Source organism: Salvelinus fontinalis, chromosome 40 (genome assembly GCF_029448725.1).
Source record: "Salvelinus fontinalis isolate EN_2023a chromosome 40, ASM2944872v1, whole genome shotgun sequence".
NCBI classification, from domain to species: Eukaryota; Metazoa; Chordata; class Actinopteri; order Salmoniformes; family Salmonidae; genus Salvelinus; species Salvelinus fontinalis.
The window spans coordinates 23,949,234-23,975,633 of NC_074704.1; the positions used below are offsets into that span (position 1 = coordinate 23,949,234).

At 42.9% G+C, this 26,400-nt stretch overlaps 3 protein-coding genes across 3 annotated transcripts in view; 2 read left to right on the forward strand and 1 right to left on the reverse strand.

Moving 5' to 3' along the window:
• LOC129840008 (aftiphilin-like) overlaps nucleotides 1-26,400 on the forward strand; it is a 113,936-nt gene that overhangs the window by 37,470 nt on the left and 50,066 nt on the right. The gene's annotated exons all lie outside the window — the stretch shown is intronic.
• Nucleotides 10-3,310, reverse strand: LOC129840013 (ras-related protein ORAB-1-like). Its single transcript, XM_055907804.1, has 6 exons — nucleotides 3,131-3,310; nucleotides 2,374-2,446; nucleotides 2,144-2,239; nucleotides 1,938-2,033; nucleotides 1,611-1,742; nucleotides 10-1,412 (listed from the first exon to the last, which is right to left on the reverse strand). Exons 1-6 carry the CDS (start codon nucleotides 3,142-3,144, stop codon nucleotides 1,215-1,217), a joined length of 609 nt encoding a protein of 202 aa, XP_055763779.1. The 5' UTR covers nucleotides 3,145-3,310; the 3' UTR covers nucleotides 10-1,214.
• On the forward strand, nucleotides 8,619-25,179 carry LOC129840010 (actin-related protein 2-A-like). The gene is made up of 9 exons (XM_055907802.1): nucleotides 8,619-8,781; nucleotides 10,882-10,992; nucleotides 15,347-15,562; nucleotides 16,378-16,450; nucleotides 17,219-17,355; nucleotides 17,816-17,965; nucleotides 19,332-19,477; nucleotides 22,721-22,853; nucleotides 23,471-25,179. The coding sequence occupies exons 1-9, from the start codon at nucleotides 8,734-8,736 to the stop codon at nucleotides 23,639-23,641; spliced, it is 1,185 nt and encodes a 394-aa protein (XP_055763777.1). The 5' UTR covers nucleotides 8,619-8,733; the 3' UTR covers nucleotides 23,642-25,179.

Here is a 26,400-nt window from a genome sequence, read left to right on the forward strand (position 1 = left end):
AGACAAATGTTTATTAAAGAATCTCCTTCATTGTTTAATAGTAGACATTGTGCCACAAAAATGTCAAGTCCTCAGCCACAAATCACATGCCAAAATTAAAATGTTCAGCTACTTTTCATGATGTCCTATATATTGCACTTGCTTCTCTACAGGTTTAGCTAATCGGTTCTTACATATATGTATAAATATATACAGTTGGTAGAATTAGTTCAGCGTTTGGTGAAACTTTGTTGTGCTGTTGGTTGAGAGACTGGCGGAGGAAAAACAATGACACTTTCAATGTAGCACGTGTCCATGTGGCATTATGTATGTCAGCAGAACAATTACTCTCTGTACAGGAATGTTAACTAATGCTAATATCATACAAAATTCATTAGACTAAACCCAAATAAGAGATAAGCGCTTGGGCATTCAACCATTATGGGCATACAAAAGGTCTTTAGGGCTGGAAGGACATGCCTACAACGCAGTGTGCCAAAAGCATATCATATATACATCCTGCCATAAAGGCGCAGGCACATTATTTTAGGCAACATTATGAAGTTGGACCACGTGACACTGAATGATATTTCCTCTAAATAATTTGGGTTGATTACAGCGAGCAGACGTGCTAAGTCATGAGTGCATTCCAGATGCATTGTGGGTAAAGCAATTAGTTCTGCCAACATGTATAATGCTCTTTAAAACATGTGCTTCATTGGGAGTGCTTCCTAAATCATTTCTGAGGAGATCAGGCCAAAGTCATGCTGATATCCACAGTAAAATAAAGAGAACATAACCATCGTAGAAAAATGTATTAACTAGCAGACCTGGAGTAAAGAGTTGGGCAAGGTTTATTCACACTCCTCTCATTCATAATTACCACCTTGCGCCTTGTTTAAAAACGTCTGGATAAGTTGCCACATCTTATTTTGTATAGGTATGTTTTGGTAATACGTAAAAATATCCCACATTATGTTAGTGTGTTCCTGTGGGTGTGGATGGGCTTACCATCCTATTGCGGACCTTGTCAGGGGTGGGGGGGGGACATATTTCTGGTATTGCAACTGCACACACAATCCAGGCCACTCAGCCTTCCCTCTCTGTCACTCTCGCCCTCTCTCTCCCCCTGTTTCTCTTTCTTTCTCTCCTTTATCTATCCCTGTGGAGCATGGTAACTTTTGAGATTGGTAGGTAGGGGTCTGGGTGGATGGCGTTTGGGGGGCTGAGGGGCCTCAGCAGCAGCCTCCAGAGGAGGTCTTGACTGGCGTGCTCTGGATCTTGACGTTGGACTTGTCCGAACCTCCGGCTGTGGCCCCAGGGCCCATTCTCTTCTTGATTTCAGCTGCCATGGTCATGAAGGCCTGCTCCACGTTGGTGGCACTCTTGGCACTGGCTTCCAAGAAGGGGATCCCTAAATTGTCAGCAAACTCCTGAGGGAGGAAGAGAAAAAGACAGGGGACATAAGAGAGAGAGAGGCAACAGTAAGGTGGGAGTAGGGGAGAGGCATATACACACAAGAAAGAAGCAAAGAGACGAGAAAAGAGTGGGACACAGAACAGAAGAGAGAAGATTAAACTTAAAAATATATATATATTTTTTAATCATTCTGTAACCAGGTAGAGCGTTACCTTGGCCGTTGTGTAGTCCACCAGTTTCTTTGTCGTCAGGTCACATTTGTTGCCTACTAACAGCTTGTTCACGTTTTCACTGGCATAACGGTCAATCTCCTGTAGCCACTGTTTCACGTTATTGAAGGATTCCTGGGGTGTGACAGGAGAGGAGACAACTGTTGATAACTCAACAACCGATGCAATAGACAGCATAACCAGATACACTGAAACTTTGTTAACTTACACAGGCTTGAGAACAAGGCTATCTGCTATGTAAACTTGTTATAAAGAGAGTGAAAAATAGAAAGTGAAAAAATTGAAAAAGCGAATGAGGGATGGATTTACCTGGTCTGTGACGTCGTACACTACAATAATGCCATGCGCTCCTCTGTAGTAACTGGATGTAATTGTCCGGAACCGTTCCTGTCCAGCTGTGTCCCACTGGGGCCCAAATGAGAGCAAAGTCAGACCCAACATCATATACAAATCACAATGTTCCACTTCTGCCATTCTTGTGACTCAATCAAGTCATGTCAGCCATAGGTACTCACAATCTGAAGTTTTATGGTCTTTCCATCTAATTCTATGGTCCTAATTTTGAAGTCCACTCCAATAGTGCTAATATAGCTCTCTGTGTATGTGTCGTCCTGAAGAGAAAATAAGAAAAACAGAAAATCTCTATGGGTGTTCAAAGTACAGTAAAGTTCCTGGGACATCAAACGATTATCTCTCAAAATATCAACATGGCAAAAACACACCTAGACAGAGGAAAGTTACTTACTGCAAATCGGAGGAGGAGGCAAGACTTTCCAACGCCAGAGTCGCCAATCAGAAGCAGCTTGAATAAATAATCACTGAAAGGAGAGTAGACATTTCACAGGATAAATAAATGTCAATTAAATCAATTTGTGATGGAGATATTACTATATACTATTCATTATTTGTTGAAAGTCAAAAACAACAAGGCAACAAAATTGTCACAGTAGCTAGTTCTGGCTACTTTAGTGACACGAGCCAGTCAATCAATAAATGCATTTGTATCACACAGCAATCAAAGTAGCCTTGAATTTAATTAAACACATAACTAACTAGACATAACTATATTATTGGGCAATTATGGTTATATTGGTCGCATGACTTTTTACACATGTTCATATTTGAAAAAGTCAACAAAGTAGTTCACGTTTTAACTAGCTAACGTAACTAACGACGTTACTTAACTGGCCAGCTGTGATGGTAGCTAGCTAAATTAGCTACCAGCTGATATTAGCTAGCCTATGTATGGGTAGTTAGCTAGCATTCATGCTAGCTGGCGTTTGAACGTAGCTAGGAAGATAAAAACAGGCCCTAACACGCCTATTAATAGTCAATAGAAAACATGTCTAGAGTGGAGTTGATACAGAACATACATTATGTCATCGATTTCATATTTGTAAAGAAGACAAAACAAGTATCTTAAACTAGCTAACAGTTAGCCAGGTAGCGGACGAACGTTAGTTAGCATAAAAAAAACAGGCTGTCACCATTAACCAACTTACTATTCGGGATTCATCGTTGACTAAGCACGGTAACGTTAAGCAGTTATTCTTTAAAAGATTGCTATCCTTTGTCGTGGAAAATGTGTGTAATATAATCCAGCAACAATTTTTTCTGAACTGCAACTGGCTAGCTAACTACTCGAAGCCGAGATAATCGAATCAAATATGGCTGCCCTCCTGACCAGGAAATGCCAACCAAACCTATGGGGCTACTGGAAGTTGTAGTCAAATCGTATTAGGCCTACATTATTTATCATCCATCATTTATTTTTTCATTATTTCCACTCCATGCATTATCATGGGATAAAGAGAGGTCCACACATCTGTCCGATTGTTAAGGGATGCAGAAAAGAGGTAGCTCAACACAGGGCCCGTATTCTTATTGGCAGACTCAACAGCCTTGGTTTCTCAAATGACTGCTTCGCCTTGTTCACCAACTACTTCTCAGATAGAGTTCAGTGTGTCAAATCGGAGGGCCTGTTGTCCGGACCTCTGGCAGTTTCTATGGGGGTACCACAGGGTTAAATTCTCAGGCCGACTCTTTTCTCTGTATATATCAATGATGTCGCTCTTGCTGAGGGTGATTCCTTGATACACCTCTACGCAGATGACATCCTTCTGTATACATCTGGCCCTTCTTTGGACACTGTTAAAAAAAACTCCAAACGAGCTTCAATGCCATACAACACTCCTTCTGTGGCCTCCAACTGCTCTTAAACACTAAAACTAAAACTAAATGCATGCTTTTCAACCGATCGCTGCCCACACCCGCCCGCCCGACTAGCATCACTACTCAAGACGGTTCTGACTTAGAATATGTGGACGACTACAAATACCTAGGTGTCTGGCTAGACTGTAAACTCTCCTTCCAGACTCATATTAAACATCTCCAATCCAAAATTAAATCTAGAATCGGCCTCCTATTTCGCAACAGAACCTCCTTCACACACGCTGCCAAACATATCCTCGTAAAACTGACCATCCTGCCGATCCTCGACCTCGCGATGTCATTTACAAAATAGCCTCCAACACTCTACTCAGAAAATTGGATGCAGTCTATCACAGTGCCATCCGTTTTGTCACCAAAGCCCCATATACTACCCATCACTGCGACCTGTATGCTCTCGTCGTCTGGTCCTCGCTACATGTTCGTCGTCAGACCCACTTGCTCCAGGTCATCTATAAGTCTTTGCTAGGTAAAGCCCCACCTTATCTCAGCTCCCTGGTCACCATAACAACACCTACCCATAGCACACACTCCAGCAGGTATATCTCACTGGTCATCTTTGGGGATGACCAATGAGCTATACCAATGACTGGAACGAATTGCAAAAATCGCTGAGGTTGGAGACTTATATCTTCCTCACTAACATTAAGCATCAGCTATCTGAGCAGATTACCGATCACTGCAGCTGTACACAGCCCATCTGTACATAGCCCATCCAACTACCTACCTCATCCCCATATTGTTTTTATTTACTTTTTTGCTCTTTTGCACACCAGTATTTCTACTTGCACATCATCATCTGTGCATCTATCACACCAGTGTTAATTTGCTAAATTGTAATTACTTTGCTACTATGGCCTATTTATCGCCTTACCTCCCTTACACTATTTGCACACACTGTATATAGACTTTTTTGTTTGTTTGTTCGTTTGTTTATTCCATGTGTAACTCTGTGTTGTTGTTTGTGTCGCTTTGCTTTATCTTGGCCAGGTCGCAGTTGTAAATGAGAACTTGTTCTCAACTTGCCTACCTGGTTAAATAAAGGTGGGGGGAAAAATACTGGATCATGAGAGGAATATACAGTTGACGGAACTCACTGACGGATGGCTGTATCACTCAGGAGGTTGGTATCACCTTAATTGGGGAGGACGGGCATGTGGCAATGGCTGGAGCGGAATTGGTGGAATGGTATCAAATACATGGTTTGCTGCCATTCCATTCGCTCCGTTCCAGCCATTATTATGAGCCGTCCTCCCCTCAGCAGCCTCACCTGATGTACTGTACCATGCATTTTGCTCTTCATGCTGGTGGTACCTTATTGGCTCAGCCAGTTTCTTCTTGATTGCTGTAAGGTCTAAGGTCAAGGATAAAGAGCATCTGTACAGTGCATCAGTGATGGTTTAATTCCCATGCTTCAAAGCACAGCCAGTGGTGCTAGGAAAAGTAAACACAGGGATAGCTTCAGATTAACAGCCAGGTAGAACCTATTGTGTGGCTGGGTGCATTCTGTAAAGAAATTGTCTAACATGCATCTATGTGGTTGCTACATCAGTTTAACTTCCTCTCTTATGTGTGCTATTGATGGATCTGAGGAATTGATTAGCCATTAGTCACGGAAACCATAGACCTAGAGCAGCAACAGCACTAGATCTGTGATTAATGACAGATTATTTTGGTCATTTTGAAAATGAAAAAAAAATAATGTTCAGGGGAGGGTCCTCTTCAGACAGACAACTCTCCCAACAAATCATGAGGTAGACATAGAATGTTTGCAGGCAAAACCTTTGCAGTGTTTTTAGTGAAGGTAATTGATGCAACCTAGCCAATTGCAAAATGCAGTATTCAAAAATAACCCCTTGCTAGCCAGTATTTTGTGTCCGGGAGATGTTTATGCGAGGGCAATAAGCGGGTAAAGCAGTGAAAGCCGGATGTCCCAACTCCGCCCTTTCCTCTATGCTGGCTAGGCTACTCAACTGTAACTTTGGTTAGCTTTCAATAAATTGCCGTTATGGTCAACGGAGTTACCTCTTCATATGAACAAGACCATTTGTATTGCATGCTGCATATTTCAAGTGAACTCGAAAAATGATATTTATCTTATATTAGTCTTTGGGGGCTAATGTTAGTTATTCTTAACACACTAGCTAAGAGTTTAAGATGGGGGGATAAAAAAATATATTATTTGACGAAACATTGAATTTGGCCTGCTCATACATGGAAAAACAGACAAAAATAAAAGAAATATAAGGGAAGTTTGACTGTGTTGGTGTGTGTGGACCATGATAGATCCTTAGTGATGTGGACACAGAGGAACGTGAAGCTCTCGACCCGCTCCACCACAGCCCGTCGGTGAATGGGGGCGTGCTCAGTCCCAGAGTCCTTAGCTTAGTGATGAGCTTGGAGGGCACTATGGTGTTGAACGCTGAGCTGTAGTCAATGAACAGCATTCTCACATAGGTGTTCCACTTGTCCATGTCAGAGAGGGTAGTGTGGAGTGCAATAGAGATTGCGTCATCTGTGGATCTGTCGAGGCGGTATGCAAATTGGAGTGGGTCTAGAGTTTCTGGGATGATGGTGTTGATGTGAGCCATGACCAGCCTTTCAAAGGATTTCATGGCTACAGATGTGAGTACTACGAGGCGATAGTCATTTAGACAGTTTACCTTGCCGTTCTTTGGCATAGGGACTATGGTGGTCTGCTTGACACATGTAGGTATTACAGACTGGGTCAGGCAAAGGTTGAAAATGGTCAGTGCATGGTCTGAGTACGCGTCCTGGTAATCCATCTGGCCCTGTGGCCTTGTGAATGTTAACCTGTTTTAAAGGTCTTACTCACATCGGCTATGGAGAGCGTGATCACACAGTCGTGCGGAACAGCTGGTGCTCTCATGCTTGGTTAAGTGTTGCTTGCCTCGCAGAAAGCATGGAAAGCATTTAACTCATCTGGTAGGCTTGCATCCCTGGGCAGCTCACGGCTGGGTCTCCCTTTGTAATCCGTGATAGTTTGCAAGCCCTGCCACATCTGACAAGTGTCAGAGGCTTAGTAGGATTCAATCTTTTTCCTGTATTGACACTTTGCTTGTTTCATGGTTCGTCTGAGATTTCTTATAAGTGTCCGGATTAGTGTCCAGCTCCTTGAAAGCAGCAGCTCTAGCCTTTAGCTCAGTCCAAATGTTGCCTGCAATCTATGGCTCCTGGTTTGGATATGTACGTCGTATTGTCATTGTGGGGATGACGTTGGTTGATGCACTTATTAACGAAGCCGGTGACCGATGTAGTAAACTCCTCAATGCCATCGGATGAATTCCGAACATATTCCAGTCTGTGCTAGCAAAACAGTCCTGTTCCATAGCGTACGCTTCATCAGAACCCTTACGTATTGAGCAAGTCACTGGTACTTTCTGTTTCAGGAGGATAGAGTTATGGTTAGATTGGCCAAATGGAGGGTGAGAGAGAGCTTTGTATGCATTTCTGTGTGGAGTAAAGGTGATCTAGAGTTTTTTTTGCCTCTAGCTGCGCAGGTGACATGGTGAAATTAGGTAAAAACGGATTTCAGTTTTCCTGCATTCAAATCACCTGCCACTAGGGGCGCCGCCTCTGGATGGACATTTTCTTGTTTGCTTATTGCCCTATACAGCTCGTCCAGTGCAGTCTTAGTGCCGGCATCGGTTTGTGGTGGTAAATAGACAGCCATGAAAAATATGGATAAACTCTCTTGGTAAATAGTATGGTCTACAGCTTATCATGAGGTATTCTAACTCTTTAATATAAGAGATTGCGCACCAGCTGTAGTTAACAAAGAGACACACACCTCCCCCTTGGGCTTACCAGATGCTACCGTTCTGTCCTGCTGATGCGTAGAAGAACCAGCCAGATGTATATTGTCCTTGTTTTGCCACGACCCCCGAGAAACAGGATATTACAGTTCTTCAGGTCCCATTGATAGGTTAGTCTCGAACGGAGCTCGTCCAGTTTGTTCTCCAGTGATTGTGCATTCGCCAATAGAATGGAGGGTAGAGGCGGTTTATGTACTCGCTGACAGAGTTTTGTCAGGGTGCCTGCACGTTGGTCTCTCTTGCTCTGTTTTTTTCTTTTACAAGTCTCTGGGATTAGTGCCTGGTTCGGTTGAGCAGTATGTTCTGCGTCTCTGACTCGTTGAAGTAGAAATCTTCATCCAAATCGAGGTTAGTGATTGCTGTTCTGATGTCCAGAAGCTCGTTTCAGTCATAAGAAACGATGGCGGAAACATTATGATCAATGAGAAAACAACAACACTAAATAGCGGAATTGGTCAAGAGCCCATAAAACGACAGCTATCCATTGCAGCGCCATTCTCGGATCCCTCATGACCCGGTTGGACATGACTCCAACAGTGTCACCAGGACGGATCAGCTAATGAAGTTGGCCACTAGAGGCCTCTATCATTTTCTATGGTTGAAATATACTTATTCTGAGAAAATGTGCAAGAATTGAAGGTGCCAACAAATTTTACAGTAATCATTAGAATATTTCATTGTCATATAAAAAAAATGCTCTTCCCTCGACTTAGATCGATCAACTTCATTGTTTTCGGCGTTGGCCCACCAGGCCACCACCTAAATGCATTGATAAAGCTTGCATTATGGATATTTCGAAATTCTGATTGACACAACACCGTCAATCAGTGGGATTGTCGAATAGAAACGTATATGGAAAGGCGTTGCCATACGTAATTGGCTGAATTTCTTAGCTATTTCTACCCTGATAGGTGTGTGTGTAATATGGGCATGTGTCACACATTCCGGAAAAAGCCCTTTGCTAGAGCCGGGGTGGTGTTTTCCGCCTTGCCGAAGAAAGTTGTGCCAGGAAGGGTTGCTGGTTTCTGTATTCCGAAAAAATGGACAGCCAGGGAAGGAAAGTGGTGGTTTGCGACAATGGGACCGGGGTAAGTTTACAAATAGACCGTGTTCTATCGTCAAATTAAGACGGTTCCGGCTTTTGTGCTGTGCAATTTGGCAGAGGAGATGAGATGGGGAGGAACAGGAAGTAGCTCGCTTCATTGCTAGCTTGTGTAGCCACGGTCTGTCAGTTTGTCAATTAGTTATGCATTCATTGAGGTTGGTGCATCTGTCAATTAGAGGTGGCAAGATTCACACCGGTCGGTGGAATGTTTAGAGTACCGATTGTTGACTAGAATTCGTGAATCAGTGGGAGTAGCCATAAATATTGTTATCGCTGCTGTCGGCTGCTCGTGCTGACATTGCGAACTCGAATCGTCTAGCGCTAGTTCGGTTGCTGGCCAGCAAACTCAATAGCTAGCCTTCAAATGTACAAATCGCAGTTTTATAGCATGCTCCAGAGAACTTAAATCTCGTGTTCTGCCACATTTAACTATATCAAATATGTATTCATCAGACATCATTACCCTACATTTCCACCCCTTGCTTCAATTTGATTGTTAACTCTAACGAGAGCTCTGTAAAAACTTGTCATTGTTAATTGCAACGAATTGGGCAAGGAAAATACGTGATCTATTTCGTTTTATTCATTAACTCCACATGTTTAGATACTGTTTGGTGTTCACAAAGAATGACAATCCAGCATCTGTAGCCCAGCCCTCACCGAAACCTCTTTTGAATTTGTAGCAAGTATTTTACACTGCTACATTGTTGCGTAATTGGATGAGGATTTGCGCATATAGTTTTACTAAACCAGGCACCAACAAACAAGTATCACAATCAAAGTATTGCTACCGACTGTTGAACAAGTTAACCAACTTAACTTGTCTCGAGCAGTAGATAATGCGCATGCCTCATTCTTGTACAGTGAGGAAGTCAGAAACCATTCTTCCATGTAAGGCGTTATCAGATCAATTGCAACTCTCTTGTAAAATATGTTTGTAAACATGAGTCATCTGGTTGAAATTGACAAATTACAATTAATTTATGCTGTTTTCACCATTTTACCTTAGTATTTAGCCAGACTATTCTTTCATCTGTCTTTTTAAAATATTTTTTGGGGCCGTGTTCCATTCAGTGGTTAGCTGACTTGTCTCTCTCCAGCTACCTACCGCAAAGAAACTATGCTGCTTACAGCCTTTGTTCACACTGCGAATAAAACAGCCTGATAGCTATTCATAGCTTGGAGAGTGTAAATGGGACACGCTGTACACTGTAGCCTACCGTCTGTCTTTATTCTTGTCTTTGAGTTACCCCTTCCTGTCTGAGCTGATGATGTCATGTCTACTTGAATATGCATGTCATACACTTATTTTATTCTTCTTACCGGAAGGTTGAGAATGAGGTCATTTATGTAATGTTACGTAGGTGAAAGAAGGAAGATTATGTCATTAATCATTATGTAGGCCTAAAGAAAGCCCAAAGGATTTTTAAACATACATGGAGAAGCGCGAGTATTGATTCACGCGCTAGGCTATTCCTTGAAGCAAACGCCTAGTACAACCTAACAGGTTTGAATGAAATTCCCTGCGTAGGTTCTCTACGTAACTTCCTAAGCATGCTGCAGGTCAAGCAAGTCAGGTAGTGATTGTGGGAGGATAACACTACCAATACTGTAACTTTCTCTGTAACCTCTCTGAGTGTTCACAAACAAAGTAGGGTGGAGTTGCTGGTGCTGGTCTTTTGTCAGTTTTGCGTTTCCCTCACTAATGGTTAGGATTTGGGGAGGGCAAGCTGATCCTGAATCTGTACCTAGGGGCAACTCAAACGGTACCATGTGACTCAGAGAAAGTAGAGAAGGCTCTAACTTCTGGCTAATGGACAAGACAAGTGAAGTGCATTACTGCATTATCGATCGGGCTAAGTTATGTCAGAGTTATTGGACTAAAAGGTTTTATTTTAATGTAGTCTGTGCTAAATGCTTTGATCTGATTTCTAGTATTTGGCTATAGGCTTATTATTGATCTCGATTATTTTTTTTTGTCATTGTGTGCTATGAAAATGTATTTATGTCCTATGTTATTTACCAACTTGCAAAAAATGATGTTTGTCACTGACCCTGCCTTTGTCTCTCCCAATAATCCTAGTTTGTGAAGTGTGGCTATGCAGGCTCCAACTTCCCAGAGCACATTTTCCCTGCGTTGGTTGGCAGGCCAATCATTCGCTCCACAGCTAAAGTGGGAAACATTGAGATCAAGGTAACCTCACTTGTTTACTTCACAGAAGTGTTTAAATCCCTATGATATCTCGACAAAAATGTATTCTTTAGTATTTACTCAAGAAAGTGGTAATAACCTGTTTTTGAAGGGGGTCATATAAACATTGCATTATTTTTTTAACGGGTAACATACTGTGAATTCTGTTTGAAATTGGTTTTAGAATGTGTGTTGAGTGTAATACAGATTTCATTGTAAAATGGGTCCTGTTTTGTCACACAAACAGTCACTGATAAATCCACTATAATTGAGAATTTCAATAAGCAGTTTTCTACAGCTGGCCATGCTTTCCACCTGGCTACCCCAACCCTGATCAACAGCCCTCCACCTCCCACAGCAACTCGCCCAAGCCTCCCCCATTTCTCCTTCACCCAAATCCAGATAGCTGGTGTTGTGAAAGAGCTGCAAAATCTGGACTCCTACAAATCAGCCGGGCCAGATGATCTGGACCCTCTCTTTCTAAAATTGTTGCAACCCCAATTACTAGCATGTTCAACCTCTCTTTCGTATCGTCTGAGATTCCCACAGATTGGAAAGCTGCCGAGACGACACTCTATACAGATCTATATCTATTCTAACCTGCCTTTCTAAGGTCTTCGAAAGCCAAGTTAACAGATTACTGACCATTTCGAATCACACTGTACCTTATCCGCTATGAAATCTGGTTTCAGAGCTGGTCATGGATGCACCTCAGCCACGCTCAAGGTCCTAAACGATATAATAACCGCCATCGGTACTGTGCAGCCGTATTCATTGACAGTCGAAAGCCTTAGCCAGATCGATCACAACATTCTTATTGGCAGACTCAACAGCTTTGGTTTCTCAAATGACTGCTTCGCCTTGTTCACCAACTACTTCTCAGATAGAGTTCAGTGTGTCAAATCGGAGGGCCTGTTGTCCGGACCTCTGGCAGTTTCTATGGGGGTACCACAGGGTTAAATTCTCGGCCCGACTCTCTTCTCTGTATATATCAATGATGTTGCTCTTGCTGCTGGGGATTCTTTGAAGCACCTACGCAGACGACACCATTCTGTATACCTCTGGCCCTTCTTTGGACACTGTGTTAACTAACCTCCAGACGAGCTTCAATGCCATACAACTCTCCTCCCGTGGCCTCCAACTGCTCTTAAATGCAAGTAAAACTAAATGCATGCTCTTCAACCGATCACTGCCTGCACGTCCAGCATCACTACTCTGGACGGTTCTGACTTAGAATATGTGGACAACTACAAATACCTAGGTGTCTGGTTAGACTGTAAACTCTCCTTCCAGACTCATATTAAACATCTTCAATCCAAAATAAAATCTAGAATCGGCTTCCTATTTCGCAACAAAGCATCCTTCACTCATGCTGCCAAACATACCCTCGTAAAACTGACCATCCTACCGATCCTCGACTTCGGCGATGTCATTTACAAAATACACTCTACTCAGCAAATTGGATGCAGTCTATCACAGTGCCATCCGTTTAGTCACCAAAGCCCTATATACCACCCACCACTGCGACCTGTATGCTCTCGTTGGCTGGCCCTCGCTTCATACTCGTTGCCAAACCCACTGGCTCCAGGTCATCTACAAGTCTCTGCTAGGTAAAGCCCCACCTTATCTCAGCTCCCTGGTCACCATAGCAGCACCCACCCGTAGCACGCGCTCCAGCAGGTATATCTCACTGGTCACCCCCAAAGCCAGTACTTCCTTTCCTTCCAGTTCTCTGCTGCCAATGACTGGATTGAATTTCAAAAATCACTTAAGCTGGAGACTCATATCTCCCTCACTAGGTTTAAGCACCAGCTGTCAGAGCAGCTCACAGATCACTGCACCTGTACATAGCCCATCTGTAAATAGCCCATCTATCTACCTACCTCATCCACATACTGTATTTATTTATTTATCTTGCTCCTTTGCACCCCAGTATCTCTACTTGCACATTCATCTTCTGCACATTCTACCATTCCAGTGTTTAATTGCTACATTGTAATTACTTTGCCACCATGGCCTATTTATTGCCTTACCTCCCTTATCCTACCTCATTTGCACATGCTGTATATAGACTTTTCTACTGTATTATTGATTGTATGTTTGTTTATTCCATGTGTAACTCTGTTGTATGTGTCGAACTGCTTTGCTTTATCTTGGCCAGGTCGCAGTTGCAAATGAGAACTTGTTCTCAGCTAGCCTACCTGGTTAAATAAAGGTGAAATTAAAAAAAGTGTACCTATCATCTGGGGAAAGGGGATACCTAGTCTGTTGCACAATTGAAGAGGTGTGGGGGGCTGCCTTAATCGACTTCATCGGTGAGGTTAACTGCCTTGCTCAAGGGCCGAACTGCAGTTTAATTTTTTTATACCTCAGGGATTCGAACCAGTGACCTTTTTTGTTACTGGCCCAACACTCTTAACCGCTAGGCTAACTACTTCGTAGCCCACATGAATGACATTTGTCTTTTTTTGTGGAGATTTGGGGAAGTTCTGAAATGGCTGCAATGCCTTGTGGAGCAGACTATGGTTCTAAGTTTTTCAGAACATGTAGACCTCCCTGGAGGATGGTGCACATTTCTTGATTTACACTACTTTATGTTAGATGACATTTTGCTTATTCCCTCCACTGTGAACCTGATGGAGCAATTTTCCTGACACATATCCTGGACAAGGAAGCTATTTCAATGGAGATTCTTAATTGACCATGCTTTAGTCCAGGACTAGCCTTGATCTGTGTTCGGGGAAACCAGCCCGTTGAGTTTAGTTTCTCACAGTATTTGTGAGTTTAAAAAAAAAAGTATTTCCTCCATTTAGTGTCCTCTGGATATCCAACACACTGGTCCCTGATATTTACCATGGCTGGTTGAGTCCCAAATGGCACCCTATTCCCCTACATAGTGCACTACCTTTAACCCTATGGGCCCTGATCAGAAGTGGTGCACTGCATAGGGAATAGGGTGTCATTTGTGACGCTGGCCATGATTTGTTGATTTGGCCTAGATGTTGCACCTTGTCTTGCTATCAGGGCGTTACACATTAACATTTCCTCTTGATAACATTGCAGCGTTATGAGAGGATGGGCGGGCGTAGGCCATGGTTTTTGTAGGACACGCACTGATTCACTTCTGACCTTGGCTCCTCTGACCCCTCTCTCTCTTCTCTCGATCTTCTGACCCTCTGCTTCATCCCTCTCTTCCTCCCACCTCTTCTCCTTCTCTCCTGTTGAGGTAGGATAACAGAAAGATGGTAAGTGTGTATGTTTGCAGTTTCCTGGGTCCCTGCAATCTGCTCGGACAGTGAAATGGCTGCGCTCATCATCTCTCCGACAAGAGTGGTCCTTTTTTTCTATCTGTCAGTTGTTTGGCATCGCTTCCTCATTCCCCCTCTACTACTCCTTCCCTGTTTTTTTGTGACGAAATGGAATTTTCGGCTAACCTTACAAACTGTATTACCCCTTGTTTTAATAATTTTTTTGTAAAAATGTTAAATACAGTGGTCTGAACACACTGACAGGCATTCATGGTCTTGTGTACATACAAGCCGTTGCAGAAGGAAACTGTATCAATAGTAGAGATATCATCAGATACGTTTTGGAGGGGAAATCACGAGAAGGGGAACATGTCTGCTGTAGCGTCTCATGTTAAAATACACTTGCAAGCCGCCTCCTCATAGCATTTTTTTTTTAAAAGACGACCACATTGAGCATTAGTTTGCCCGTGCAGTTCTCTGCCAATATGAGTGACCTGTTTGTTTGGCGGTAGACAGTCAGGCCTCTTCTGAGTTTGCCTACACATTGGTTCTAGACATTTTCAATAGGATCTGCATCCCAATTAACCAGATGGATTCCACTCTACTAACAGTGTGCTCTGACTGCATGGCTGGAATCTCTATCTGATGTGGCCTCCTCTACCGCCTGCTCTCCGGAGCAGGGCTGAACGTATCGTCAGCTCACTGAAAGCAACGTGCCCGCAGAATGACTAGATGTTGACTACAACTACAATAAGTGATGTTTGACTTGTTTATTGTGGCATGCAAATGTCCTTTTAGGGAAGTTCTTTACGTTTGTTCTGTAGAGTGTTTTACGATGGTGGATGTCCTTTTGTGACATTGTTTCCTTCGTACCCAGAGCTATCAGCATTATTTTTGTTGTTGTGTCACTGTGGTCAGTCGGCACTGACGGTCGGTTTGTCGCTGTGGTACGTCAGTGACTTGGGTGGAGGTCACTGCATGGTTTCTATGCAGTGATGGTCAGTGGCTACTGCACTATTGGGGTTCCTCCAAAATGGCGGGTTCACTTTAAAAAGTTACGCCCTGGTTTTAGCACAAGTCTGAAACTCTGTTCTTTATCCCCTCCCTAGGACCTGATGGTGGGGGACGAGGCGAGCGAGCTGCGCTCCATGCTGGAGGTGAACTACCCCATGGAGAACGGCATCGTGAGGAACTGGGACGACATGAAGCACCTGTGGGACTACACCTTTGGTCCCGAGAAGCTCAACGTCGACTCGCGCAACTGCAAGATCCTGCTCACCGAGCCGCCCATGAACCCAACCAAGAACCGCGAGAAGATCATTGAGGTGCGTATACATTTTTCCTTTAGAGGTGTTTATTTTTGTTAACCCACGACTACTAAATCCGTTGTCAGAGGACGATTTCATTAACATGCTTTAGTTTTTGAAAGTGTGTATTCTGGAGTGTACCCGGGAACGGCTGGAGGAGATTTCCTGTAAGGCCTTTTATAAGGTTCCATTGTAGATCTTAAATGAATCATCAGTCATAACAGTGATGCTCTGTGCAGAGGAGGCAGTAGCACTGCCGCTACGGAGGTTCATCTTGGAGTTGCAACTTGCCAGTCATTGTGACTAAGGCAGCAGCGCTGCCTGGCAGACCAGGGTTCAGCAAGTATTTGAACTCTTTCAAACACTTTTAGTTTGATTGAGCCTGTCTGGAGTTTCACATGGGTGGACATTGCACTTTTGGTACTAATCCATTGTTTCCATTGTGCCAGGCAAGGTCAATCAACCACGGCTAAAGTATCTGAAAGATTTGAAATGGTATTTGAACCTAGGTCTGCTGCCTGGCGACAGCTCCTCAGTGGGAGTCTGTCAGAGCCACTGTTATTAAATCATGCTGTCCTCTGTGGGGTGGCCAGTCATGCCTAAGTGCTTTGAGGGTAAGTTCTTTTCACCCTTTCCAAATGGAGGTTTATGAACATGGAGGTCTATTCCTTGTGAGTGGAGGTTGAGGTTAGATTTGTTGTGGTTTTCCTAGCAGTGCAAAAATGCAAAAACAAAGATAATATGTATTAGCAAGATGCTAAGTTGCTGTTGAACTTTATGCAGTAACTTCATATTCCAGTGACATACTCTCGCACTCCCTACCTCTTTCCTAGGTGATGTTTGAGACGTACCAGTTCTCCGGGGTTTACATAGCCATCCAAGCTGTGCTCACACTCTATGCTCAAGGTAGGTTCTTTAAAGCAAAACGAGGCAACTAGAAGGAACGTAGGACACCCAAAACCAGTGAAGAGCACTAGGTACCTGAGATTTCTTTACAACGAATTGCAAGTTAACGTACCTTTCAAAACACATGGAGGAATGTAGGAGGTTATACCCGGTAATTAGCTTTTGCTACGTTTCTACCACGGTAGCAACAATTATTTGGGGCTTAAACTTTATTTTCCGGTACAGAAGTACCAGATATTTACTTTATTTTTTAAAATGGTTAGTAGTTACACAAACCCATTGATACCACATCCTTTTTCTATAGTAGTAAATACCTAGTATCATAAAATAAAGTGCTTCCATTTGTGCTGTACTGCTTGTTTGTAACATCGGTCTTTCTCTGGAAAAAAAATGAACACAGCTGTGGAATGAGGGATGAAACGCAGGCTGTGCTAATGTGTGACCCTTTCAGTAGCAGGACGAGAGTTGAATATGCAGTAGCGTGTAGTTGAGTACGTAGCTGTGTACTTTGTGTTCTATACTAGACTTTAATTTGTAGGACGTAGGCCTTTCATTGGCCCGTGCATTTTTTTTTTGATATTGAACCAATGTAATTCTGACGGAGAACTCGTTGACACCAAGAAATCGGTAATAACAATGAATAAAAAGCTTTCCGTTTCAAACGAGTAATGACAGAAATGGTCTATAATGTTGATATGGGCTTTGGAAACGGTGGATGTGTTTTCTCACTGGCTCTAATCTGTTGGCACTGCTGTGTTTTCTTTTTAGGTCTCCTGACTGGCGTGGTGGTGGACTCTGGTGATGGCGTCACCCACATCTGCCCCGTGTACGAAGGCTTCTCCCTGCCCCACCTGACCCGACGCCTGGACATTGCAGGACGGGACATCACGCGCTACCTCATCAAGGTACACCCTCGTTCCCCACGCGTGACTCGGGCCGTCTTAGAATGTCCTGTCCAGAAACAACTCCTAGCCCCTAGGCATGTGTAGATGTGAGAAGACTGAATAAGGCATTATGATGGATATTGCACCTTGCCCATTGGTGCTTCCACCATATATATTTATAACTATCTAGCCTAATTCTATGAAATCTACACAAGAGCCTAGGGGGAACTAACTAGGGGTTGATTGCTGGACAGGGCCTTGGATAACCTTATTTCCTTCATGAGTATGTCTGACTTGCTAGTGGAAAGCAGTCGACTGTAAACCACACCTGTTCATTATTTTGTGTTAAGCTTTGTGATTAGGAAAGGTGACTATTTTAAAGAGTATTTGGAGTCTTTTTCAATTAGTTTCGCAGTCCTTTACAACTATGAGATCTCTGCAAACCAACCAAACGCATGCCTTACCTCTGACCTTTATCCAGCTGCTGTTGCTGAGGGGCTACGCCTTCAACCACTCGGCGGACTTTGAGACGGTGCGCATGATGAAGGAGAAGCTGTGCTACGTGGGCTACAACATCGAGCAGGAGCAGAAGCTGGCGCTGGAGACCACCGTGCTGGTTGAGTCCTACACGGTCAGTAACATAGTCCTACACGGTCATCATCCTGGTCGAGTCCTACACTTTCATTTCTTATTGTACAACCCTGTTTCGAAGTATTTTCTGTTTCTGGGCATTCTGAGCCCAACCCTGATTTGTCATCTAAACAGCACACCAGGTCAGCGTTGGGACTAGTTACTTAAAGTCATATTACTAGTTACATTTAACAAAAGTAATGCTTTATGTTATAATATTACCGCCAGTACATAGAGATGTATAGAAGGCACATTAGTCACTAGACAGAAAAGCCTAGAGGCTTCCCCATCACAGAAGTGATCAATGCCAAATATCAGAGTTGCACCCTCTATATATATTTCTATGGACAGCAGCTGCCATGACATTTCTCCAAACAGCCTTTCTCTGCTCGCTCGAGAATTAAATGAAACAATTTGAGATCGGATCATGGGAAACGCGCCCGGTAGAGGGATGATTCTGAAAGTAACGCACACGTTGTGTGACAGTGTAACTATAATAATATTACCCAATTTTGAAAAAGCTACTAGTTACTTATAAAAGTAATCTGATTATATAATGCATTACTTTTTTAATAACGCATTTCCCCCAACACTGCACCAAATTGTACTTATTAAAGTCTTGCATGGTAAGGGTAACACCATCCTACACCAAGAATAATAGGATTCATCTGTATTTGAGGCCTGGCTATATGGTAACACTGCCTACTTGTGGACATAATGTATCATGCAGATGATCAGGTTATAATTTTAGAGCATTTAGACCAAGCTCTGGATGCCCCCAGGTTACTTAGTCAAGTCAACCACGGGCTGGAAAACCACGTGCCACGAGTCCCTGTGATGTAAAGAGGGAGTGGATAGAATTTATGTATGGCGGGCGGCGGCGCACCTCCTTGTTTCCCTGCCCAAATCCTGGAGAGAGAAGGAGAGGCGGAGGACAGAGGATGGAACAAAAGCACTACTGTAGTGTTGAAGAAACGACCCCCCCCCCCCCCCCCCCCATCCATGGGCGTGACATCATTTCCTGTACGACCCAGACTCCCACGCCACGTGCTGACCTGGTGTCTGTTTCTTCCTCTGGACTCCAGACTGGAGCCGTCAATGGGCCCTTTATGCTCCCTCCCACATAATGTTCCACCGCGCTCTGTAAAAGGCCTACTGTATGTCCGCCAGCTCCATCTGACCAGAGGGAGAGAGACTCTTACTTAAACGTTGCCAGTTCCAAACATTGTCTATTGTCCATCTCTAGCCTAGCATTGCCGTCAGATTTCCCTAGTGCTGTTCTAGCATAAGAAAGCCATCAGTCCTGTCTTAATGTCAATTAAATGCTTTCCGATGTGTGAATGTTGTTCCCCTTTCTGTGTCCCCAGCTCCCCGACGGCAGGATGATCAAGGTGGGAGGGGAGCGGTTCGAAGCCCCTGAGGCTCTGTTCCAGCCCCACCTCATCAACGTGGAGGGAGTCGGGGTGGCAGAGCTCCTCTTCAACACCATCAATGCAGCAGACATCGACACCAGGTAACTCCACAACCGACTCCCCCCTACTTACTAGTGACCTAGTAATTTCCAACCCTCGTTCACTTCTTTGCCATTTCATTAGTTAACATTCTAGTCATTGAGTGGATTTTATAGAAACAACAAATGCCGGTACATATAAATGTCTTATATCGGCTGAATGCTTGAATTCTTGTTAAAATAACTGCACCGTCCAATTTACAGTAGCTATTCGAAAAAATGCCAAGCTATTGTTTGAGAGCTCCTAACAACAAAACATTTTTTTCACCGCGATAGGTTTGATAAATTCACCTCTGAAGGTGAAATGTGTACTTAAATCAGAGCAAGATTTCTAATGTATCATCATGAAGTTTTGTTTGATAAAATCCTTTTTCATATCCTAAAAAGGTCCATATAGTATGCACAATCGATTTTGTATTTCCACTTGTTGAATTTGCAAAGAAAGAAATCTGTGAAGATTTCACCCTAAATGTTGTTTCAACAATTCAAATCACATTTGTATCTATTCCTCAGAGACCCTAGAAGGTAACAAAACTTCCCTATTTCATTAGGGGTGTAGTATATCCTATAGGACACCATATTTGGTCAGAGTGACGCCTTCATGGCGCGCCGATTACGCGGGCAGCCATCATTTGAACGACTATCTTTGTCAAATAAGCACCAATCGGGGTCAAACAAAGCTAGCTAGATAGCCAATGAGCTGGGCTTTACGGGGGTATCTGGAAACCATGTATATGTCGTAAAATGTAGCTACTAACCTTGTACGACAGCATGCCTTTTTTTTATTTTGGACAAAAATTACAAGGATATTCAGTTATGAGAACTGTTTTTTGCAAATGTTGAACTTATAATCTGGCTACTAGTACTTGGTAAGCTAAATCAAAGTCCAAGTATACAGATTTGACGATATTCTTGCAGAAAAATGGAATATGAATGCAAATGTCTCCTTCACGATTTGCCCAAATGCGCCTGGCGACTTCACACTAAAAGTCTTGTAGGTCAGTCATTCTTCAAGTAATCCATCAAACTTTGCACGTACACTCATGCCATCTTGTGGACACTATCGGAATTACAACCAGAGTGATGGCTAGAACTATGACCTTTCTCTTGCATTTCAAAGATGGTGGTAGAAAAATAAAAAATGTGTTTTGTATTTTCTTATACCAGATCTATTGTTATTCTCCTACATTCAATTCACATTTCCACAAACTTCAAAGTGTTTCCTTTCAAATGGTACCAAGAATATGCATATCCTTGCTTCAAGGCCTGAGCTACAGGCAGTTAGATTTGTCATGTAGGCGAAAATTGAAAATAAAGAAGATATCCCTAAGACGAATAAAAAAATTAAAAAACGACAGCGAGTGACTAGCACCTATTGCTAAAAATTCCCTATTCCCTCAACCCTTGCTCTCGTTACGTGACACATGTATGCGTCTCATGCACGTGACCAATAAGGCCTGCCCTATAGCATATCATAATCGCATCAATAAATTGGTTCTAACAAACTCTGAAACGTGACAGCAAAATGGATGCAGAGGACATGACAAATAAACTCGAAACAGTGGAATGTTTGCTGGTTGCTCAGGAGGTAAAGGGGAAGTTGGATATGTGGAATAAATTTGACTAGTTGTGGAAAATACTGGAGATCAAGAAAAATAAGTTAAGAAGGAAGTGCTGGGTGCATATTATGTGTGCCAAACAGGTACTGTTAGGTTGTAATTGTTCTAATCGTTTGGAACAATATAAACAACACTAAATAAATTATAAGCGGACCAGAGATGCTGTTGTAAAATGTTTAATTGTAAAGCTTTTATTACAGCAAAGACTGAACAGTAGCATTCATTCATTAATGCAATTCCCAAATGGAACGGTTTAGGCCTATTTATCTTTATGCTAATTATTCAATATTCGCTTTATTGTTTTTTTAACTAAAATGCTTGATTGCTTTTCAAATCCTGAATGACTTGTATGCTGTGTGATGACATTAACTAATAAATGATTGATTGATACAGTAGCCTATATAAGTACTGAAATATAAACCTAAGTAAGTTACGGTATTAAGACGAAACAGGATGTGCTCTTTGGCCTACAGCTCTGATGGTTATACAAGGCTGCTATACTAAGCCTACTTATGATAATGACATTACTTATTATTATATTGTTCATAATAATAAAAAAGAACAATAAGGGGATCAAGGAAAATGGAGGGTTACTATAAATCTACTATTTTCTCACAATTTGGAAAGGTGTAAACGACACTACATTTTTTTAAAGTGTAAGGCCTTTACAGCATAGCAAAGATTGAAAATTTGTAATTGTTTATCAACGTGGTTGCGTGGGGCTTGGTACTCACGGAATCAGTAGGCTATTAAACAAACACTCAAACAGGCAACAGAAGTAGGATCTGTCTTATTTCTGTAGATATACAGTTCTAGTCAAGTTTGGAAACACCTACTCATTCAAGGGTTTTTCTTTATTTTGACTATTTTCTACATTGTAGAATAATAGTGAAGACATCAAAACAATGAAATTTCACATATGGAACCAAAAAAGTGTTATGGAACCAAAAATCCAAATATATATTTTAGGTTCTTCAAAGTAGCCACCATCATTACTTTTAGACATGAAGGTCAGTCAATCCCGGAAAATGTCAAGAACTTTGAACATTTCTTCAAGTGCAGTCTCAAAAACCATCAAGAGCTATGATGAAATTGGCTCTCATGAGGACCGCCACAGGAAAGGAAGACCCAGAGTTACCTCTGCTGCAGAGGATAAGTTCATTAGTTACCAGTCTTAGAAATTGCATCCCAAATAAATGCTTCAGAGTTCAAGTAAGTCCCCCTGTGGGAATTGAACCCTCAACCCTGGCGTTGCAAGCGCCAGGGTTGTTCTTATGAAATATACAATTTCAGCAATGCATGTCTAAGTTTTTTTTTTTGTTTTGCTACTGCTCAACTAAAGAAATCTGACCAACAGCCAATCGACCAGTCGACTAAATGGGGTCAGTCCTAGATTATCAATGTTTCTCCATATTGTCATTATTTTTGTCTAATATTCTATACATCCCATTTTTCTCTTCCGTAAACATCCTCACTTTCTCTCCTCAGGGCTGAATTCTACAAACACATTGTGGCAAAATGTTCTCTTTTTCCTCCATGTTTCGCCATTCTTATTCACCTTAAGTTATTCCTCTTCCTTCGTCCAGGTCTTCTCTCCTCCCTAAACATCTTCTCCTTCTCTCCACAGGTCTGAGTTCTACAAACACATAGTGCTGTCAGGGGGCTCCACCATGTACCCCGGCCTTCCCTCTCGACTGGAGCGTGAGCTCAAGCAGCTCTACCTGGAGCGCGTGCTGAAGGGAGACGTGGATAAGCTCTCGGTGAGGGCTCACACACAACGCCATTTTTTTATCTTCGAAGTAGCATGCTTTCAGTACATGTCATATCTTATTGTTGCTGTTTTTAGTGCGGGTTTTACTGTCCAATGTTTGACTTTTAACAGATGGACAACTACTAACAGACATTTAATGATCCATTTTCTCACTGCAGTCATTTGATCAGCCACCAGGAGGCGGTGTTGCCCTAAATTGAATTAGTGTACACAACACAAGCAATGTGCTTCTTCAACACAGAGTGAACTATCTTCGTCATGGGACCATGTTTAAATCATGCGCTCAACAACTAAATTAAAATATAATGTCTCATTGTTCCTCACTCATTCCTTTACACACTGATTGCTCAATTTGGCAACAATATCCATTTCAGCATTTTCAATGCCAGGCCTGCTGGTTCAGTTCATTTAATTATTAGACTATTTCACACCTATTTTTAGTTAAGGTTGTTAAGACAGACATTTTCCCTCCCACTCTTCTCTCTCTCTGCCCCTTTCCCTTTCCTTATTTCTCCTCTTCCCCCTATTCTTATGCTTTCCCTTCTCACACTCTTCCCTTCTCCTCCTTATCTTCTATTCTGTCTCTCCTTTCCTGCTCGTGTGCAGAAATTCAAGATCCGGATCGAGGACCCCCCTCGGCGCAAGCACATGGTGTTCCTGGGCGGAGCCGTGCTGGCCGACATCATGAAGGACAAGGACAACTTCTGGCTGACGAGGGAGGAGTACCAAGAGAAGGGGATACGTGTCCTGGAGAAGCTGGGGGTCACCGTCAGATAAACCCCCCCCCCCCCCAAGATGCACATGTCTGGGCTAAGTCTGAAATGGCACCCTATTCCCTTAATGCACTACTTTTGACCACACCCCATAGGGTAGTGCACTATCTAGGGAATAGGGTGCCATTTGGGATGTAGCCTTGGTCTTGTCTCACGTCCTCCACTTGATATCCATCTACAGCTCACTTCTTCTCGACCCGATCATCTGTTTTTTTACCACCCCCTGTCCCAGATTCGCCCGCTCACTCTCCAAGGGCATGTTGTGACAGACGGTTGGGGAGGTGGGAGGAGATGGATGAGGTGCTGACTACACGTCTCCTGGGAATAGTTTCAATCATGTTGCCCAACTTATTCGTTCAAAACACGATCCCAATGATCATCAAGATGAAGTCAATTATTATTAGGGATTCATTTATAGAGGGGGTGTCGGATTCTCCTGTGTTGTGGGCACAGGGTACACAAGGGGCCTCCATCAAAGGCAAGCTGCCTCTTTTAAAAAATTTTTTTATCCACCCTTCTGCCCATCTTTGTCTTTTGTCCAGTCTTAATCAGCAGGTGATTTCTTGCTCCTCTTGAGGAGGTTGTGTTAACGTTGGGGGGAGGTCAGGGGGTGATGGTGGATTAGAGTGCAGGTGGTTTTTGGGGCATGTTTCTCCTTCTCACAGGGTCCACCTGCCCACTTGTCTGAATCCCATATGTAGTAGTCTGTTGCCATTGTGTCGTAAGATGGATGTGATGACAAAAATAAATGGTTGGCCTTCCCTCACGATTAAAAAAAAAAAAAAAAGGCATTTCATTCCACTGATGGCTAAATATTTGTCATGTATTCAATTCCACTGAGGACTGCTCAGCCTTTTCTTTGAAGTCGTGTTTTGTGTTCACATTCATTTTGCTGATGCGCTTTCCTTTTGGAGGAGAAGAAATAACGTCTTTGTATTTTTTTGCAGTGCATTACTCCCGTGTTTTTTTTTTCGCAACGAGTGAGGATGTGTCATCCTCATCATGGCTGTTGGACACACGAGTCATTCGGTTTTTAAGGTCTGGGTTACATTTTGCCCTCAACAGCAGGTCTAGGATCTCTATCCTTAGCCATTGTGAGCTAAACAATGCATCAGACCTAGGACCAGTTGTTAAGGGCATACTGAACCGTAACCTGTTTAGAGGGGCAGTCATTCTGAGGCCAGTAGGAACTCTCCCTAGTCTCCGCTCCAGTGAAGATTCATTTTTTTTCTTTTTAGGTCAGGGGTTATTGGGGGGTGGGGATTTGTTAGGGGTGTTGAACATTTGTAATATTAATAAGAATTTGGGTGTCAGTAGACATGGAGACCACATAAAAGCTGGTATTTAAGGTTTTCCTTTTTTGGTTTTCATATGTATATTGGAGGCACTTACACAATATATGTGTGTCATTTTCTTTTTTTTTATCCAAACAGTCATCCAGTGCCAAGTTCAGTTATTGTAGCTGTATTTTTTTTTCTTCTTTTCTTCATAGCATAACTGCCTACCGCTGATTTTTAAATAAAGCAAAGTGATTTATAAATACCTGGTGGTGCTCTGTCTTTGAGATGTACCAAGTGGCTCGCCATAAATACCTGTGACATTATCGTCGTTGTCGGCAGTGATCCTAAATAAGACCGACTTGGAAGGCAGATGAATTGCCTCAAAAGAATGAGTTGGTACATTCACGTGTCCGGATGCATGGGCATGCTGTGTAACCTAAGTGGTCATATTTAGAATGAAGGCTGCAGAGAACAAGAATGCGATTGGCTGCTTTGTGAGTCTGTGTCGATGTTATGTGTCACATGCTTCGTAAACAACCGGTGTAGGCTAACAGTGACATGGTTAACAGGTCCTTCCCACCAATGAAGAGAAAGAAAATGGTAAAACAAGTCATAATAAATACACATGAGTAATAATGTGGCTATATGTACTGGGTCCATGTGCTGGGGCACGAGGTAATTCAGGTAGATATGTACATATAACTTGGAATAAAGTGACAGATAAACAGTAGCAACAGCATATGTGGTGAGACAAAGTTGGGTCAAAAGGGGTCAATGCAGATAGTCCGGATAATTATTTGGTCAACTATTTAGCAGTCTTATGGCTTGGAGGTAGAAGCTGTTCAGGGTACTGTTGGTTCCAGACTTGCCTTGCGGTAGCAGAGAGAACAGTCTGCGTGGCTGGGGTCTTCGACAGTTTTTAGAGCCTTCTGACACTGCCTGGTATAGAGGTCCTGGATGGCTGGGAGCTCGTCCCCAGTGATGTACTGGGCTGTACGCACTACCCTCTGTAGCACCGTGTCAGATGCCAAGCAGTTGCCATACCAAGCGGTGATGCAGCCAGTCAAGATGTTCTCAATGGTGCAGCTGTATAACGTTTTGAGGATCTGAGGGCTCAAATCTTTTCAGCCTCCTGAGTGGGAAGAGGTGTTGTCGTGCCCTCTTCACGACTGTGTTGGTGTGTGTGTGTGGACCACGACAAGCCTTTCAAAGCATTTCATGGCTACAGATGAGACAGCTACGGGGCAATAGTCATTTAGACAGTTTACCATGGTGGTCTACTTGAAACATGTTGGTATTACAGACAGTCAGGGAGAGGTTGAAAATGTGCAGTGAAGCCCCTTGCCAGCTGGTTAGCGTATGCTTTTGAGTACGTGTCATGGCAATCCGTCTGGCCTTGTGAATGTTAACCTGTTTTAAGGTCCTACTCACATCCACTATGGAGAGTGTGATCACGCAGTCGTCCAGGAAAGCTGGTGCTCTT

Coding starts and splice junctions, on each gene's coding strand:
- LOC129840013 (XM_055907804.1), bottom strand. Junction 2,240..2,373: donor GCCTCCTCCTCCGATTTGCA/GTAAGTAACTTT, acceptor TTTTCTCTTCAG/GACGACACATACACAGAGAG. Junction 1,413..1,610: donor TGGACTACACAACGGCCAAG/GTAACGCTCTAC, acceptor TTCCTCCCTCAG/GAGTTTGCTGACAATTTAGG.
- LOC129840010 (XM_055907802.1), top strand. CDS start 8,734: ATGGACAGCCAGGGAAGGAAAGTGGTGGTTTGCGACAATGGGACCGGG. Junction 10,993..15,346: donor TGGGAAACATTGAGATCAAG/GTAACCTCACTT, acceptor TCCCCTCCCTAG/GACCTGATGGTGGGGGACGA. Junction 22,854..23,470: donor GAGACGTGGATAAGCTCTCG/GTGAGGGCTCAC, acceptor GCTCGTGTGCAG/AAATTCAAGATCCGGATCGA.